This window comes from Phragmites australis, chromosome 1, assembly GCF_958298935.1.
Source record: "Phragmites australis chromosome 1, lpPhrAust1.1, whole genome shotgun sequence".
NCBI lineage: Eukaryota > Viridiplantae > Streptophyta > Magnoliopsida > Poales > Poaceae > Phragmites > Phragmites australis.
In genome coordinates this window covers 5,904,024-5,917,860 of record NC_084921.1, presented here as the reverse complement: position 1 = coordinate 5,917,860, position 13,837 = coordinate 5,904,024, and the positions used below count along the sequence as shown (strand labels likewise).

Sequence of the window (13,837 nt, the reverse complement as noted above, 5' to 3'; positions counted from 1 at the left end):
CCGGTACCCCGAAGACAAAGAGAGGCATTCCCGGGAGAGAGTGCTCGGGGAGGTGAACGGTACCCCCGAGCACTCGGTTCCCCGACGACCTAGAGAGGCCCCCAAGGGGCCCACCGATGAGGTGTCCGCCCGTCAGAGGTCCAAGGCTGCATTAAATGAGCGCGCGTGGCCTGACATATCCAACTGCTCCCGCCGCAGCGTCAGTTCCTGCCATGCTTTGCCAGAGGAGTGTGGGGCTATTAATTGCACGGGTCCCGTCCCGTATCATCCGGTGTGTCTCGGGATAACATTGCCAGGATCAAGGCGTTCCGCCTGCCGCCCTGCCGTGGCAGAAGAACAAGACAGGGCGGGCACGCCGGGTGGCTCTGTGGCTGCCCGGTGGGCCCTCTCAACGGCGCCCGTTGCCAGGGCGTCCACAGTGATAAGTGATCGGACGCGCGCCGCGTTTTTCCACCGCTCCAGTCACTTCGCCCAGAGGAAATGATGACGCCTTTCTCAGTCATGGCATCTTGGAACTTGTGCCCCCTCCTTCCCGTTCGGGGCATGTCGCAGCCGGCGAGTGCATAAAAGAGTCGGCACACCGAAGAGAGCGGGGATCGGAGAGAAAAAAGCCCAAGCAATCAACGGGAGGGGCACGAGTTGACTCACGAAGAAGACGAACCCCACAACGAACCAAGCCAACAGACGAAGACATTGTGAGCAAGCCTGAGCAGAGCTCCTACCGAAGAACAAGGAGCCTCAAGCTCTTAGTTAGACACTATATTCTTGTAACCAGATACATCCTCGAGGGATCTCCCTCAGGACAGTTATTGCATCCATACAGGAGTAGGGTATTACGCCCCCGTGCGGCCCGAACCTGTCTAAACTCCGGTGCATTTATTTCTCTTTGCACTAGGTCGATCATCCCCCACCACCGGCCGTTGCATTTACATCCACTTTCATTTATTTCTCCGGCGAACTTATTCAGGATCATCCCCCCGGCCGAATCTCTAAAAAGGGGTCTCTCGGGATCCCTGCGACAGGAGCTAATCCTCCGACAGAAGGTGAAAGAACTTGATAGAAAAAGGGTTCTTTCTTATAAAGCTTTCTTACCATCTCACATGTCATTGATTACTGATTATTGTATAAAAATAATCTATATAATATATACACACTAAACAAGTGTGACACTATTAGTACAGACGGTTTCAAGTTTGAAATCGTCTATACTAATAATATAGATGGTTCTCAGTTTAGAATCGTCTGTACTGTTCTATTTGTATAGACAGTTCTAAATTAGAACCGTATGTACTATGATTGTCTGTAGTATAGACAGTTCTAGCGTCCCACTTTATTGAAACTGCTTGTTGTCATTTTCTGAAATAGTTCTAGTTTGGATCCATCTATAGTACCATTTATACAGATAACTCTATAGATCCATCTGTATAGAGGCGTCATACTAAATGGATCATGTAGTAGTGGAGTTGACTCAGTTTATAAGAGAAATCGGATCCTAAAACCTTACAACTGCATGATTAATTGGAGGAAAACCGGCGAAAACTCACACAATGGGACCAGGACAATTGCCTTTGGCGACTCACCACCACACACCAACGACCTTCAACTATCGATGCTCATCATAAGTCATCGTTGTCAAGCTCATCGCAACAACGACCAAGCAACTCTGACTCTCCGTAGCGATCCTTAGTCTCAACAGTCGACATCGCTGACAAAAAGATGCCGGCGGCCACTCAAACATGAGGAAGGACCTCCTGGGCGACGCTCCAAGGAGGACACGACATCAAAGACAATATGGTATATCATGTGCTGAAGCTGGAAATTTTCTTCATGTATCATGTGCTTTGCAAGCAGAAGCCATGATAATATCCTATAATTTGGCGTTGGTGACGTATTTGGGAAGGATACAAATCATTGTTGATACTGATACAACAGTTGTAGCTACGGCTATCAAAAGTTCTAGTATGGATAGAAACCCAAATGGGGGTTTATTTAGACAGATTAGAGGCTATATACTATCTGGGTTTACTAATTGTTTAGTTTCTGCTTGTTTACAGTCTTGTAACAAAGTGGTAGATTTATCTTGACGATTTTTTTCATAATATCACAAATTTAATAGATTTTATAAATACATTCTAATAAAAATAGTAATCAAAATTATTTATTAGAGACTATGTTTTATTTAAAATATTATGTATTTAGGATTGAAGGGAGTACTTAGTTTGATCTCTAACGATGTGTTTAGAGCCCATGTTAATGAAAGGTTGCCTTTTGTTTTAAAATAAAAACTAGGCCGGAGGATTTGGTTGTCACCGAGCATGGCATAGATGGGAAATAGCCAACGGCACCGTTCCTTGGAGGAAAAGAGAGGAAACACGGTTGCAGATTGTGACCCGCGACGGACTTGGACCTGAACCCGTTGACGCCCGGACCCCTGTTGGCTCTTCTTCTCTGGCAGTCTGGCCCTTCGCGTCTGTCCTCTCCTTTCTTCTTCCTGCCCTCTCCCCTCCGGCGCTCCCCTCTCCACCCCGTCGCCGGCGAGAGCCCAGGCGGAGTCGCCACAACCCGCAGGAGAGATCGTCCCCAGGAAACAAGGGTCTTCTGGAAGCTTCTTCCTCCCCCAAGGTCAGATCAGAGCAAGAGCTTCTCTTCCTCCCTCCCCCTCTTGTTCTTCTTCTTTTTCCCCATCTATAGCTTATTTTTCTATACCTTTCCATGACAATTCTTGTAACGGCTAATGGATATTTCGAGGTCTTATCTGGTATGGTTTGAAAAAAATTTGTTCCTTCGTTGCAATTTGGTACAAAGATCGAGTTGTGGGAGAAACCGAGGCATTTTTTTTCACTTTTTTGCGGTTTAGGTTTTGATATGTATGCAGTTATTAGTGTCAATTTGACGAGGGTAAAAAATAACTTTCAATTTCATCCGTTTACAGGGTTGTGGCCGTCGAATTGGCCTGAAAGATCCCAGTTTTATTCGGAAGAGCGGATTTCTCATCTCAAATCCTGATCTGCGTACTGGTGATGGAAAGTTCCATCTTTTATGATGCTAGGCTGTGAGAAGTTCATGCGGCTCCCATGGTTGTCTTGAACCTTGATTGGCACATCAGGTGAGAAGGGGCAGTAGCCAGTAGGAGGTGATAGAGCAGGAAGAAGGGGTAGAAGAGAAGCAGGCAACAATAGGAAGGACGAAGGAGAAGGAAAGGAGGGAGCTCTCCATTGGGGAGCCCCTCCTCACCTCCCTCTCCATGGAGAACAGCAACAGCCACCCCTGCACTCTCCTCTCCATGGACCCTGCTGGGTCGCGCCCGGCCTCTGCCGAGTCCTCTGGTGGTGTTGGCGCCAATGGGGTTGGTAGTGGTGGTGACAGGGAACTCTTCATCATTCCTCGGCATGAGTCTGCACATCCGGGTCCGCCAGACATCAACCTCCCTCTTTCTGCAGACCCCTCCCCACCACCTCCTTCGTGGAGCCTCGACCCGTTTGACATGCTTGATGTCAATCTTGGCACTCATACTTATGAGTCTGAGGTTGCACTTACACTTCCAAAGTCGACCGGCAATGGTAGTGTTGTGGTCGGTGTTGGCGCGAGGAAGTGTGCTAAGAGAGGAGACAGCATTTGGGGTGCATGGTTCTTCTTCAATCACTACTTCAGGCCTGCACTTGTGGAGAAGCCAAAGGGGAAAGTGGTGCGAGATGCATCCGGGAGCATCTCGGGCTTCGACAAGTCTGACCTCCGCCTTGATGTCTTCCTTGTGCAGCACGACATGGAGAACATGTACATGTGGGTTTTCAAGGAGCGTCCTGACAATGCCCTTGGGAAGATGCAGCTCCGGAGCTTCATGAATGGGCATTCCAAGCATGGGGAGCCATCTTTTCCATTCAGTGCCGACAAGGGCTTTTCGAGATCACACCGCATGCAGCGAAAGCACTACCGCGGGCTGTCAAACCCGCAGTGCCTTCATGGGATTGAGATTGTGAACTCACCAAATTTATCAGCAGTTCCTGAGGCTGACTTGAAGAGGTGGGCTGAACTCACAGGCAGGGAACTTAATTTCTCAATACCATCTGAAGCCAGTGGCTTTGAGTCATGGAGGAATCTGCCGAGCACTGACTTTGAACTTGATAGGCCACAGCCACCATCATCAAAGGGTGTCTCACATGGCTCTCATAATCATAAAAAGGGACTGAATGGTTCAGGTCTTAATCTATCTACTCCACCATCATCAGATGATGGCATGGACCTTTCACCAAAATGCGCCAAACGCCGCAAGGACTTCTTTGGCCATGGTGCAGAGGACTGTGCGATGGCAAACAATTCTTGTTCTGATAGAGAGCAAGAGGTAGAAGTCCACACTGGTGAGCCATCATGGATGCATGAGTTCACCGGTGTGGCTAAACATGCTAGTGGGCCTGTCACTGCTGCCAAGACAATATATGAGGATGATGAAGGGTACTTAATCGTGGTGAGCATGCTCTTCTCTGATCCACACAGCGTCAAGGTGACTTGGAGGAACACACTGACACATGGCATTGTGAAGATAACATGTGTGAGCACCGCTCGGATGCCCTTCATAAAGAGGCGTGACAGGACATTCAAGCTGACGGACCCTTTTCCTGAGCACTGCCCTCCCGGCGAGTTTGTGAGAGAGATACCTCTGGCTACATGGATTCCAGAAGACGCAAAGATTGAAGCGTATTATGATGAGACAGGAACTCGATTGGAAATCATGGTCCCAAAGCACCGTGTTGGACCAGAGGAGCATGAAGTTCAGGTCTGCATGAGGCCCCCGCACCTTGGTGACAACGATCTTTTGTTATCATAGAACAGAAAAAACGGTTAGCCTTTAGATCTTCCGTTGTCATGCCATGAGATACTGGAATGTAACAGGTCAGGCCGTGGATCAGTGAAAGCCTTCATCTTTTGCTGCCAAACGTGTAGCTGATAAGTTGAACTTCTTTTCCCCGTAAAGTTCGTGATTTAGGTAAAAGTTACCTCTGTTAATGCCCCCCTGTACCTTTACACAAGGACATCACTACATTGGTGATCTCCTTGACTATCAGAAAGCTGGCTTGTTAAGATTTCTGTGTATATTCTGATGATCAGGTTCATAATAATGTTGATAGCTACTTATGATTCAGAGGTTCAGAATTGCGTTGTCGGTTTCAACAAGTGTTTGTAATCATTTTCTTATGACCCATCTCGCTTTCATCAGAAATCAGAACCTGATGTGGTTGCTGTATGATGACTGATACGTTCATATGCGCCTTGTGTCGACTGAATCCTACTTGCATCCTGGTTATTCTGGAACTGAACTACTGATGAGACACTCTTGATTTTGCAAACAGTAAATAAGCTTCATCCTTCTGGGGTCAGCCTAACTAGCAAATTTTGCTCAACCTGAATTCTGTATATTGTGACGCCTGCCTGGCTGCCTGACGTGTGCTGTACAAAGATCTCTACTTCGTCCTGAGGAGCAGGATATTTTCTGCCTTTCTTGTGGCCAGCACATAGCCATGTGATGTTTCTTCCCATAGGAGATTTGTGTAGCCATGGAGAAAGCAACGTCGAATACGCTTGCAGCAGCTGTCGTTCTCTGTGGCCAGGAGCAGCTGCAGCAGCGAGTGGATGGCCGGGTGGCAGATCGAGAGCCGGAAACGGGCTGGTTTCTGCTTGCAGCCGGTTGCGTTTTGGAGCTAGAGAACGGAAGTGGATTCAGTCAGTCAGTTCAGTTTCAGGCTGAGTGTGGCGTATAGTCTACAATAACAAGTAAAAACCAGCAGTCTGCAGAGCAGTAGTGTTGTAGCAGAGGAAAAGGGTAAAAGAATGCCTTGTGCGCTCAGCTTTGATTTCCTGGAATGAACTGGACTATCCTTGCGTGTGAGTGACGGTGCGCACATGCATTTTCTGAACTCTGAACCTGCCCGTCGGAGTTGAGAACATTAAGCGCCAGTCATCTTTAATAGTTAAAATTAGTGCTAATTCTTAGATAAAAAAATACATTTTAAAATTTATATGAGTCTCGCTGTTTATAATTTCTCATATCAACATAGTATAGAGGTAATAAGATGAGAACTGCATAAAATTTAAAGTTACAAGACTCACATAAAAAATATATTTTGGATCTTTTCATTATAAATCTTTATAATCATTGAATAATTTTATTATCTATATGCATCTGTTATTAAAATGTTGAGTCCACTAATGGGTAAATGGGACGCAAAGGGAGCATGACGAGCCGAAGTTGTAGACATGTAGCGCAATGCAAGAGAGCCACTGAACTAAAGATCAGCTGTGAATTGCTCTGGTGCGCCGAGTCCAGGAGCACCGAAGCGGATAAAGCGTCCCCCACCTCCTCTTCTCCAACGAGCACCGACTCTTCTCTTCCGCTCCCTCCTCTCCACTTCTCACCACCACCGCCTGCCTCCCCGCCTCCGCCTCGGCCCTCCCTCGCCGTGCATGAAACCGTAACCCTAGCTCTAGACCCCTCCCCCCCGCGATGGCCAAGGCGCTCCTCTCCTCCTCCCTCCTCCCCGCGCTGCCCCGCGCCGCGGCCGTCGGGGGCGGCGCGAGGCTTCCGTCGCTGCGCTCCCTCCGCCGCCGCCGGGGAGGCGCTTCATGCACGGTGAGGGCGAACCTTAACGGGCTCGAGTCGGTCGGGGGCCTCCAGGCCGCGCTGGAGCGCGCCGAGGCGGCGCTCTACACGCTCGCGGACGCCGCGGTCGTCGCGGCCGCCGGGGCAGGAGGAGGGGACGCGGAGCAGGCGGCCGCGGCGGTGCAGAAGAACGGCGGGTGGTTCGGGTTCATCTCCGAGGCGCTGGAGGTCGTGCTCAAGGTAATGATTGCTTAATAATGGTGGTCCTGGTGTTAGTAGTTTGACAGTTGATGCTAATTGTGCGGAATTGAATGCGTAATTATTTGTTAAGGAAGTTCTTGGGGAGTCGGTCAAGGGTGGGACTGGGTGTGCATGCACTGCTCATGCTTCCATGCATGCTCTGGTCTCTGGAACTCGCTCCAACATTGAGCGGTAGGAAAAGCTCGTTTGGTTGGTCCTGTACGAGCTCATAGTCTTGTTTATGGCTACTTCGGGATGGAAATGATTGTTCTGGAGCCCTATGAAACTCCACGTGTTTGTTTTACATTTAACTTTCGAGGTTAACGGGAACTGATAGAAATGCGGCATTATAGGATGCTACTTTGCCGGTTAGGACTTAGGAACATAATAGTGAACTGCTTTCAAATGCTGATGCTATCGAGGCCTCGCCATACAGGTGCTAAAGGATGGTCTGTCAGCAGTTCATGTACCGTACTCTTACGGATTTGCTATCATTCTGCTCACCATCATTGTGAAGGCTGCGACGTTACCCCTAACAAAAAAGCAGGTGAATGTTCTAGCCTTATTTAAGTTGAATTTATGAGCATCGTCCCACCTCTCGTTCCTGATTATGAATTTGGTGGATTGATTGATGTGCTGCTTATCTATTTTTAGGTCGAATCAACTCTGGCAATGCAGAATTTACAGCCACAGATTAAGGCGATCCAGCAGAGATATGCAGGCAATCAGGTTTGTGTTGGTTATCGGAAACATCGATCGTGGATGTCATGATAGAATCATTCTCCCTACAATGAGCTTATGCTTGTCTTATCTTTCTCAAACACGCTTCTTTGCATATTCTAATCACCTGCTTCTACACAATTCTTGTTAGGAAAGGATACAGCTAGAGACTGCTCGGCTATATAGGCAAGCTGGAGTCAACCCATTAGCAGGTTGCTTTAATTTCCCCTTCTAAACCAAATTACTCTGACAGTGAAATGGTCCATCCAGTCCATTGAATTTTATTCTGTACTTGATTCCTGAAAGAGAATCATTTCATGTTAGTTGATGATATTTTGTTATTTTATGATAGAATCCATCCCCGCCTTGCAAAACCATTTAGCTTTTTACTGCAACTGCCTTTTGTGATGTAGTTTCATGATCTTATGGTCTCTGGCAGGATGTTTTCCAACTCTGGCAACAATACCCGTCTGGATTGGTCTTTACCAAGCTCTTTCAAATGTAGCAAATGAGGTAAGCTAAGTCTGACTGATTGCTTGGTGTTTGCTTGATTAAGAGGCTTTTGAACTAAGTGGCTTCTATGACATGAAGGGGTTGTTGACAGAAGGATTTTTCTGGATTCCTTCGTTGGGAGGCCCTACAACAATTGCTGCTCGGCAAAGTGGTGCTGGCATTTCTTGGCTCTTCCCTTTTGTGGTATTGAAATTGATCCCTTATGAACATATAGATCAGTTGTTCCATTCCTGGTTCTGGGAAAAAGATTGGTCTATTGCACTACTAGCGATATGTTGTTGCAACATTTTAGTCAAATTGGATTGTTGGACCAGCAATATGTTTCTTTCTTTGCCAATTAGGCAGCACATTCGATGGCACTCAAGCAACAAAAGCTTTGTCATGTGCAGAATTTAAATTTCATTACCTGTTTAGCACTATGGCTTAAATAGTTGGTCATGTAACAAATCTACTGTTTAAATGATGTGGCATAACATTTTCCTGATTTAGTATTCTTGTAGATATGTGGCAATAAAATGGTCTATATGCTTGCATGATTGATAAGCTAAAAGCATATAACTTGTGCTGACATTTCAAACGAACTATGCAGGATGGTCATCCTCCATTAGGCTGGCATGACACGATAGCTTATCTTGTGTTGCCTGTACTACTTGTTGCTTCTCAGTACGTCTCTATGGAGATCATGAAGCCACCGCAGGTGAATGCTTTGTGTACTCTTTCACCAGTTATTATGCCATTATACACTATCATGGTTTAACTTTTCTCTTATGGTCTGCTACAGAGCGATGACCCATCACAGAAGAACACACTGCTTGTTTTGAAATTTCTTCCGTTTATGATTGGATATTTCTCTTTGTCAGTGCCGTCGGGATTGTCCATTTATTGGTATGTGTATCTGTTACTGGTTCTATTAAGCAGTGCGCTAAGATATGTTCCAAGCTATAGTGCTAGATGCCTCATGGAAGATCGTATTATTCCTTTGATGTTCACTGAATTATTACAGTCAATCAAATTCACAATTATCATTCTGTATTGGCGTCATGGTTTGCCGTTAGGTTTACGAACAATGTCCTCAGCACAGCCCAGCAGGTGTGGTTACGGAAAATGGGAGGAGCAAAGCCTATAGTCAGTGAAGGAGGTAGTGGAATAATTACAGCGGGACGAGCAAAACGCTCTGATGCTCAACCAGCTGGCGAAAGGTGCCTTTGAACTTCAGTTGTTATTTGACCCTGTTATTTTTTGCTTTTAACTTTTACATACATCTCAACCAGGTTTAGGCAGCTAAAAGAAGAAGAGAACAGGAGAAAATTCAACAAAGTGCTTGCTGCCGGAGATTCAGATTCGGTATCGTCTATCTCAGAGGATGAAGACTCAGATGATGAGAGCGCACAAGAGGTACTCTTGCCCTTTTTCCGTTACTTATCTTTCTTTAGTAAAGCATTGTAATGCTACTCATCTTAGAAAATCCTCCTTCCCCCAACAGCCCTTGAGAATATGAAATTCATCTTGTGTTACTGATGTAAACCTGACAACAGGGAGGGCCTGTAGAGGAAGCATCCAGTTCTGGTAGCAACAAGAAACTTCCAAGTTACTCTGGGAAGAAGGGCAAAAGATCGAAAAGGAAGCGTGTGGTGCAGTAATGTGGCAGAGCTAATGGGATTAGTTTTTGTCACAACTGGTAAGTGACCTTCAGGTACCTCTTTATGATGTAGCATGTCACTTGTCCTTATTCTGTTGTTCAAGATTTTAAAAAGAAAAATGGATGACAAGTGACCTGGGTTATACTTTCTGGTTTTACAAATTTCCTGGTAATCAGGCGGTTGCTGGCCCCATACTGGTCCTTTTTTCAGTGAATCCCAATTTCCTTTAATTCTGCCTCCAAAAAACATATCAAATCGAGTACTTCCCAATCATACAAAAACAACCAACAATTGGACTTTGACTTTTTAATCTAGCAACGGGAACAAGCAGGTTCCCACCGGTTTTTTTTTTTATTTAACAAATGGTGTATGTAATAGTAGTTCGCAATTGCAGGTTAATTCAGCTGACCAGTTCGATCCCACAGTTGATCTCGGAGACAATTTTGCTGGTCCCTTAGAGGCCTAAACTTCAGGTGCAGACAAGTAGATAAAATTCGGGGGTCAACGGTATTTGCTGGTATGTTGTGAGATGAAGTAGTTCAGTACATGGTACAATATAGGTTTGAGAGGGTAATGGATATGTGACTGGGCTCGAGTGTATGTACAAGCAGAGGAGAGGATCTTTAGAGCAAGTAGATAAAATACGCTCGTGTTGTTCTGTAAGTTGGGATCTAAAGTTGGGCAGAAACTGGATTGTCCAGGCTATTGAGATTCATTCCTTTTTCCTCTTGTAACCTAATACCATTGTTTGAGGAGGTATGTTGCGCAAGCTGACAACCATCCGATCATAGTAATGAGTTTGATGCAACTTTGGTCATTGTATTGTTAGAATTATGAAGGAATGGGCTTGTGCTAATAATCTTTGGGCCCAGTAAAGTGATTATTTTGTGTTGATTCCTGACTACGCACTAGTAGCAATAGTATGAATTTAATCCTACGGTTATGATAGTATGATACTTTTTTTCAAGGCAGTGATTTACTGCAATTTACTAAAGAATAATGGAGTTGACTTCGTTTAAGAGGGAAACCGGATCTGAAAATTTAGAACTGTATGATCTATTAGAAGGGAAAACTGGCAAAAATCTTGACAATGACAGAAGAACGACCACCTATAGTGACACCATCACATTTTTACAACCTATAAACGACGGAGTCATCGTTGCTAGGCTTGTCGTGATGACGACAAAGCAGGTTCGACTTCTCATGGCTGACCTTAGCTTCTATCTACTTGTTGTCGCATCCAAACACAGAGCAACTATCCAATCTGTTGGCCACAACCAGAATTATTGTTCTTGGATTTATTTATTTTTTTTACAAATGGGAAGGGGTTATATTAAAACTTTGAGCAGTACAAACCCTTCACATCAAGAACCTAAAAGAAGAGCAAATTACATAGAAATAACATCTAGATCCTTCATTTATCTTCTCCAACTCCGGTCTCCGACGTGCCTATGGCATCACTGCACTAGATCGAAGCAAGGTAAAAGGTCGAAGTCAGAGTCAAATCCTACAACCAGATCTGTCGAACAACCCCAAACGTTGAAATTGCTGCAAGATTTAACGTCTCAAATTCAATGTTAAGATGCATCTGAAGTTATGAAGGGGTATCGGCAACTACACCGCTAGATGTGGTTGAGGAAAAAAACATTCAGTGCCACTATCCTTAAATCCACCATCGATGGTAACTCAAACACCATCCCCTCCGTCATCGATGAGGACATCGATTCGAAAACAAAACCCTCAAAAAAAGATAGTGAAAACTCTCTCCTATTCACATACATGATAAGCAAATCTAAAGATCTCAGCCCAAAGAAGTAAAAAACAAACATACCTCAATGACAACCTGAGATGCGCCAATCTAGCGCCAGCATTAAGGACTTTTATTACCGCTAAACACTATAAAAGACTACTAGATCTGCTAGGAGGGTTCCTCGCTCCTTCTCTTGTCCCTAGCAAATTTGTTACACCATAATATGATCTTGGGCTAAAGTTAATCTATAACTTAAAGTGCAGCATGACTTAATTAGATGATTAATGCTGTCATTAAGAGTCAATTAATAATTGTGCTGGTGATTGGGGGCTAAACCTAAAATGGTTAGATCCCATATCAGTTTTGCGCTATATTAAGAGGGGGACAACCCTTCTATTGATCTAATCACGTCATTAACACTCGAGTGATCGACTACCCCTAAATAGGAGCCCACCTGCTGACTTAAGGTCGACCCACGCCACCAGGAGGGCTCTCCCAGGGTTCATCAAGGCGTCCTAAGCATCTATATCGACTGGAAGGGTGGTTTTGTCAAATTCAGGTTCTATTCTAATTTCCATATAATTAAGTGTTGTGTTCATAAGATCAGTTCCTAATATTAGTTTAACTATCTAACAATTTTTGCACTAGTAGTGCTACTGTAATGGGTGATGACGAGGTTGTTGCTGCAACTACTGAAGCATCAAACGCCCATCCTCAGTTCCTCGCCTTGGATCTTTGACTTCGATTTCACACATGTCGATACGTCAAAGTTTATTTATTACAATCAGCCAGGAGGCAATTTGGAACCTCTTCTGTACTCGAGGAGTTCAATGCCCTGAAATTCGTCTTCAGCCTTGAATGGTGTATCCGTGTACGTTTAGAATTGTGTACCTGTCATAACTCGTATAACATACAACGGGAGCAGGTACTTTAGATCACTAGACTTGAATCTAGACGGTTTGACAGCTATATACAAAGACCCTAGCGATGTACCTGGCCTCCACGTGTGAGAACCATACTTCTTAGTGTAAATGTTACAAACAGGGTGTTTAATTTGAAGGATAAATTTATCTTAGATGAGATGATGATTATGGGTTTATCCCATGAATTTTAGTGAGAGGATATTATTCCTCATGTTTACACTAACCATATGCTTACGAAGATATCCTCTTATTCCTCAGACCAAACATCCTGAAAAATTCTCGTAGAAGTCCCGCATTCTGAATTTTTCCGGACCATAGATTGCGATAGATGCTCTGCTCCATCGAGGCGGGATTATTGGATGTTCCGTTCAATTGGTTAACCGTTTTCCATCCTCCTGTTCCAAGAGCAGCCAGCAAGCTGACGATCGGCGAGACGAGCCAACCAAAGCATGGCTCCTGAACTGAGACCTGGAGAGGGAGGCGACGAAGCGCGCAAGAAATATTAAGCGTCGGTGCCGTATCGTCGCCACAATTTTAATCTCCCTTCCGTCAGGCGACATAAGATCATACCCAATTACTTTCCTTTCATTTTGTTTTCTTTTTAATTCGTTATCTGTTTCCATTCTTTTTATTTTTTTTCATTTCTGACCACTTCTCTTCGAAGTGATTTGTAAAAGAAAATATGAGAGAATCTCGTCCTGAAAGAAATGAACTTAGTAATCTTTTCGTGAAGTAAACCGTAAAGAGAAACTGTTGAAACGCTAAAGAAAAAAAAATCCTTCACGAAGGGATTCTGAATTGTAAAGAGAATCTGTTAGACATGATCTAAACAGCTAGATGATAAAGGTGACCATAATATTTATTATCCAAATAGATAGTAAAGTGAAACCATGTGTCGGTAGATATTAATTGTTATAATCGGCATAATGCATATTGCTAAAAAAATCTTAAGATAAAACCCATATCATAATATGCCTCCTACCGTGGAGAGATAGAGAAAAAAAAGGACTGAAAGAGAAATAATCATTTTATTGATTATAATATGATAATAGCATTACTACCAGTAACAGACTTTAAAGTCTTACTACTCTTTAAAAAAATATCTTTTTCAACTTAAGATTATCCTAATTATATTTTTTTTTATTTCATTCCCTTTCCGATTTTCTTCTCCGTTTCTATTCCTTTTATTTCCTCTCATCTCCAACAGTTTTTCTTCAAAGGAAATCGCAAAGGGAAAGTAGAAAGAATCTTGTTCTGAAGAAAATAACCTTAAAAATCTCATCGTAAAATGAAACTGTTGAAACGCTGGAACGAAAATCTCCTCACGACAAAAAATCTCTCCCGCGGAAAAAAAAACCGTTAGATTCGGTCTAACCTTCCTTCAAAGCCATTTATGGTGCCGAGATTCGAGCCCAGACCAGCCGGCTGCTCCCATGCAGCCTTTACCAGCCGAGCTACT

The 13,837-nt window shown here is 44.4% G+C and overlaps 2 protein-coding genes across 2 annotated transcripts; both read left to right on the top strand.

The window, feature by feature from the left end:
• Positions 1-2,376: 2,376 nt before the first annotated feature.
• Positions 2,377-5,137, top strand: LOC133890993 (uncharacterized). Its single transcript, XM_062331699.1, has 2 exons — positions 2,377-2,622; positions 2,933-5,137. The coding sequence occupies exon 2, from the start codon at positions 3,245-3,247 to the stop codon at positions 4,820-4,822; it is 1,578 nt and encodes a 525-aa protein (XP_062187683.1). The 5' UTR covers positions 2,377-2,622; positions 2,933-3,244; the 3' UTR covers positions 4,823-5,137.
• Positions 5,138-6,326: 1,189 nt separating this feature from the next.
• On the top strand, positions 6,327-10,522 carry LOC133890916 (inner membrane protein ALBINO3, chloroplastic-like). The gene is made up of 12 exons (XM_062331584.1): positions 6,327-6,832; positions 7,269-7,379; positions 7,487-7,561; positions 7,704-7,764; positions 7,992-8,065; positions 8,144-8,248; positions 8,655-8,762; positions 8,847-8,950; positions 9,121-9,264; positions 9,337-9,460; positions 9,601-9,743; positions 10,100-10,522. The coding sequence occupies exons 1-11, from the start codon at positions 6,497-6,499 to the stop codon at positions 9,703-9,705; spliced, it is 1,347 nt and encodes a 448-aa protein (XP_062187568.1). The 5' UTR covers positions 6,327-6,496; the 3' UTR covers positions 9,706-9,743; positions 10,100-10,522.
• Positions 10,523-13,837: the final 3,315 nt, after the last annotated feature.

What these genes read in the sequence shown, in the direction of transcription:
- LOC133890993 (XM_062331699.1), top strand. Translation starts at nt 3,245, where the DNA reads ATGGAGAACAGCAACAGCCACCCCTGCACTCTCCTCTCCATGGACCCT.
- LOC133890916 (XM_062331584.1), top strand. Translation starts at nt 6,497, where the DNA reads ATGGCCAAGGCGCTCCTCTCCTCCTCCCTCCTCCCCGCGCTGCCCCGC. An exon ending in TGGAGTCAACCCATTAGCAG is followed by an intron (nt 7,765 to 7,991) that starts GTTGCTTTAATT and finishes GGTCTCTGGCAG; the next exon opens with GATGTTTTCCAACTCTGGCA. An exon ending in AGATCATGAAGCCACCGCAG is followed by an intron (nt 8,763 to 8,846) that starts GTGAATGCTTTG and finishes GGTCTGCTACAG; the next exon opens with AGCGATGACCCATCACAGAA.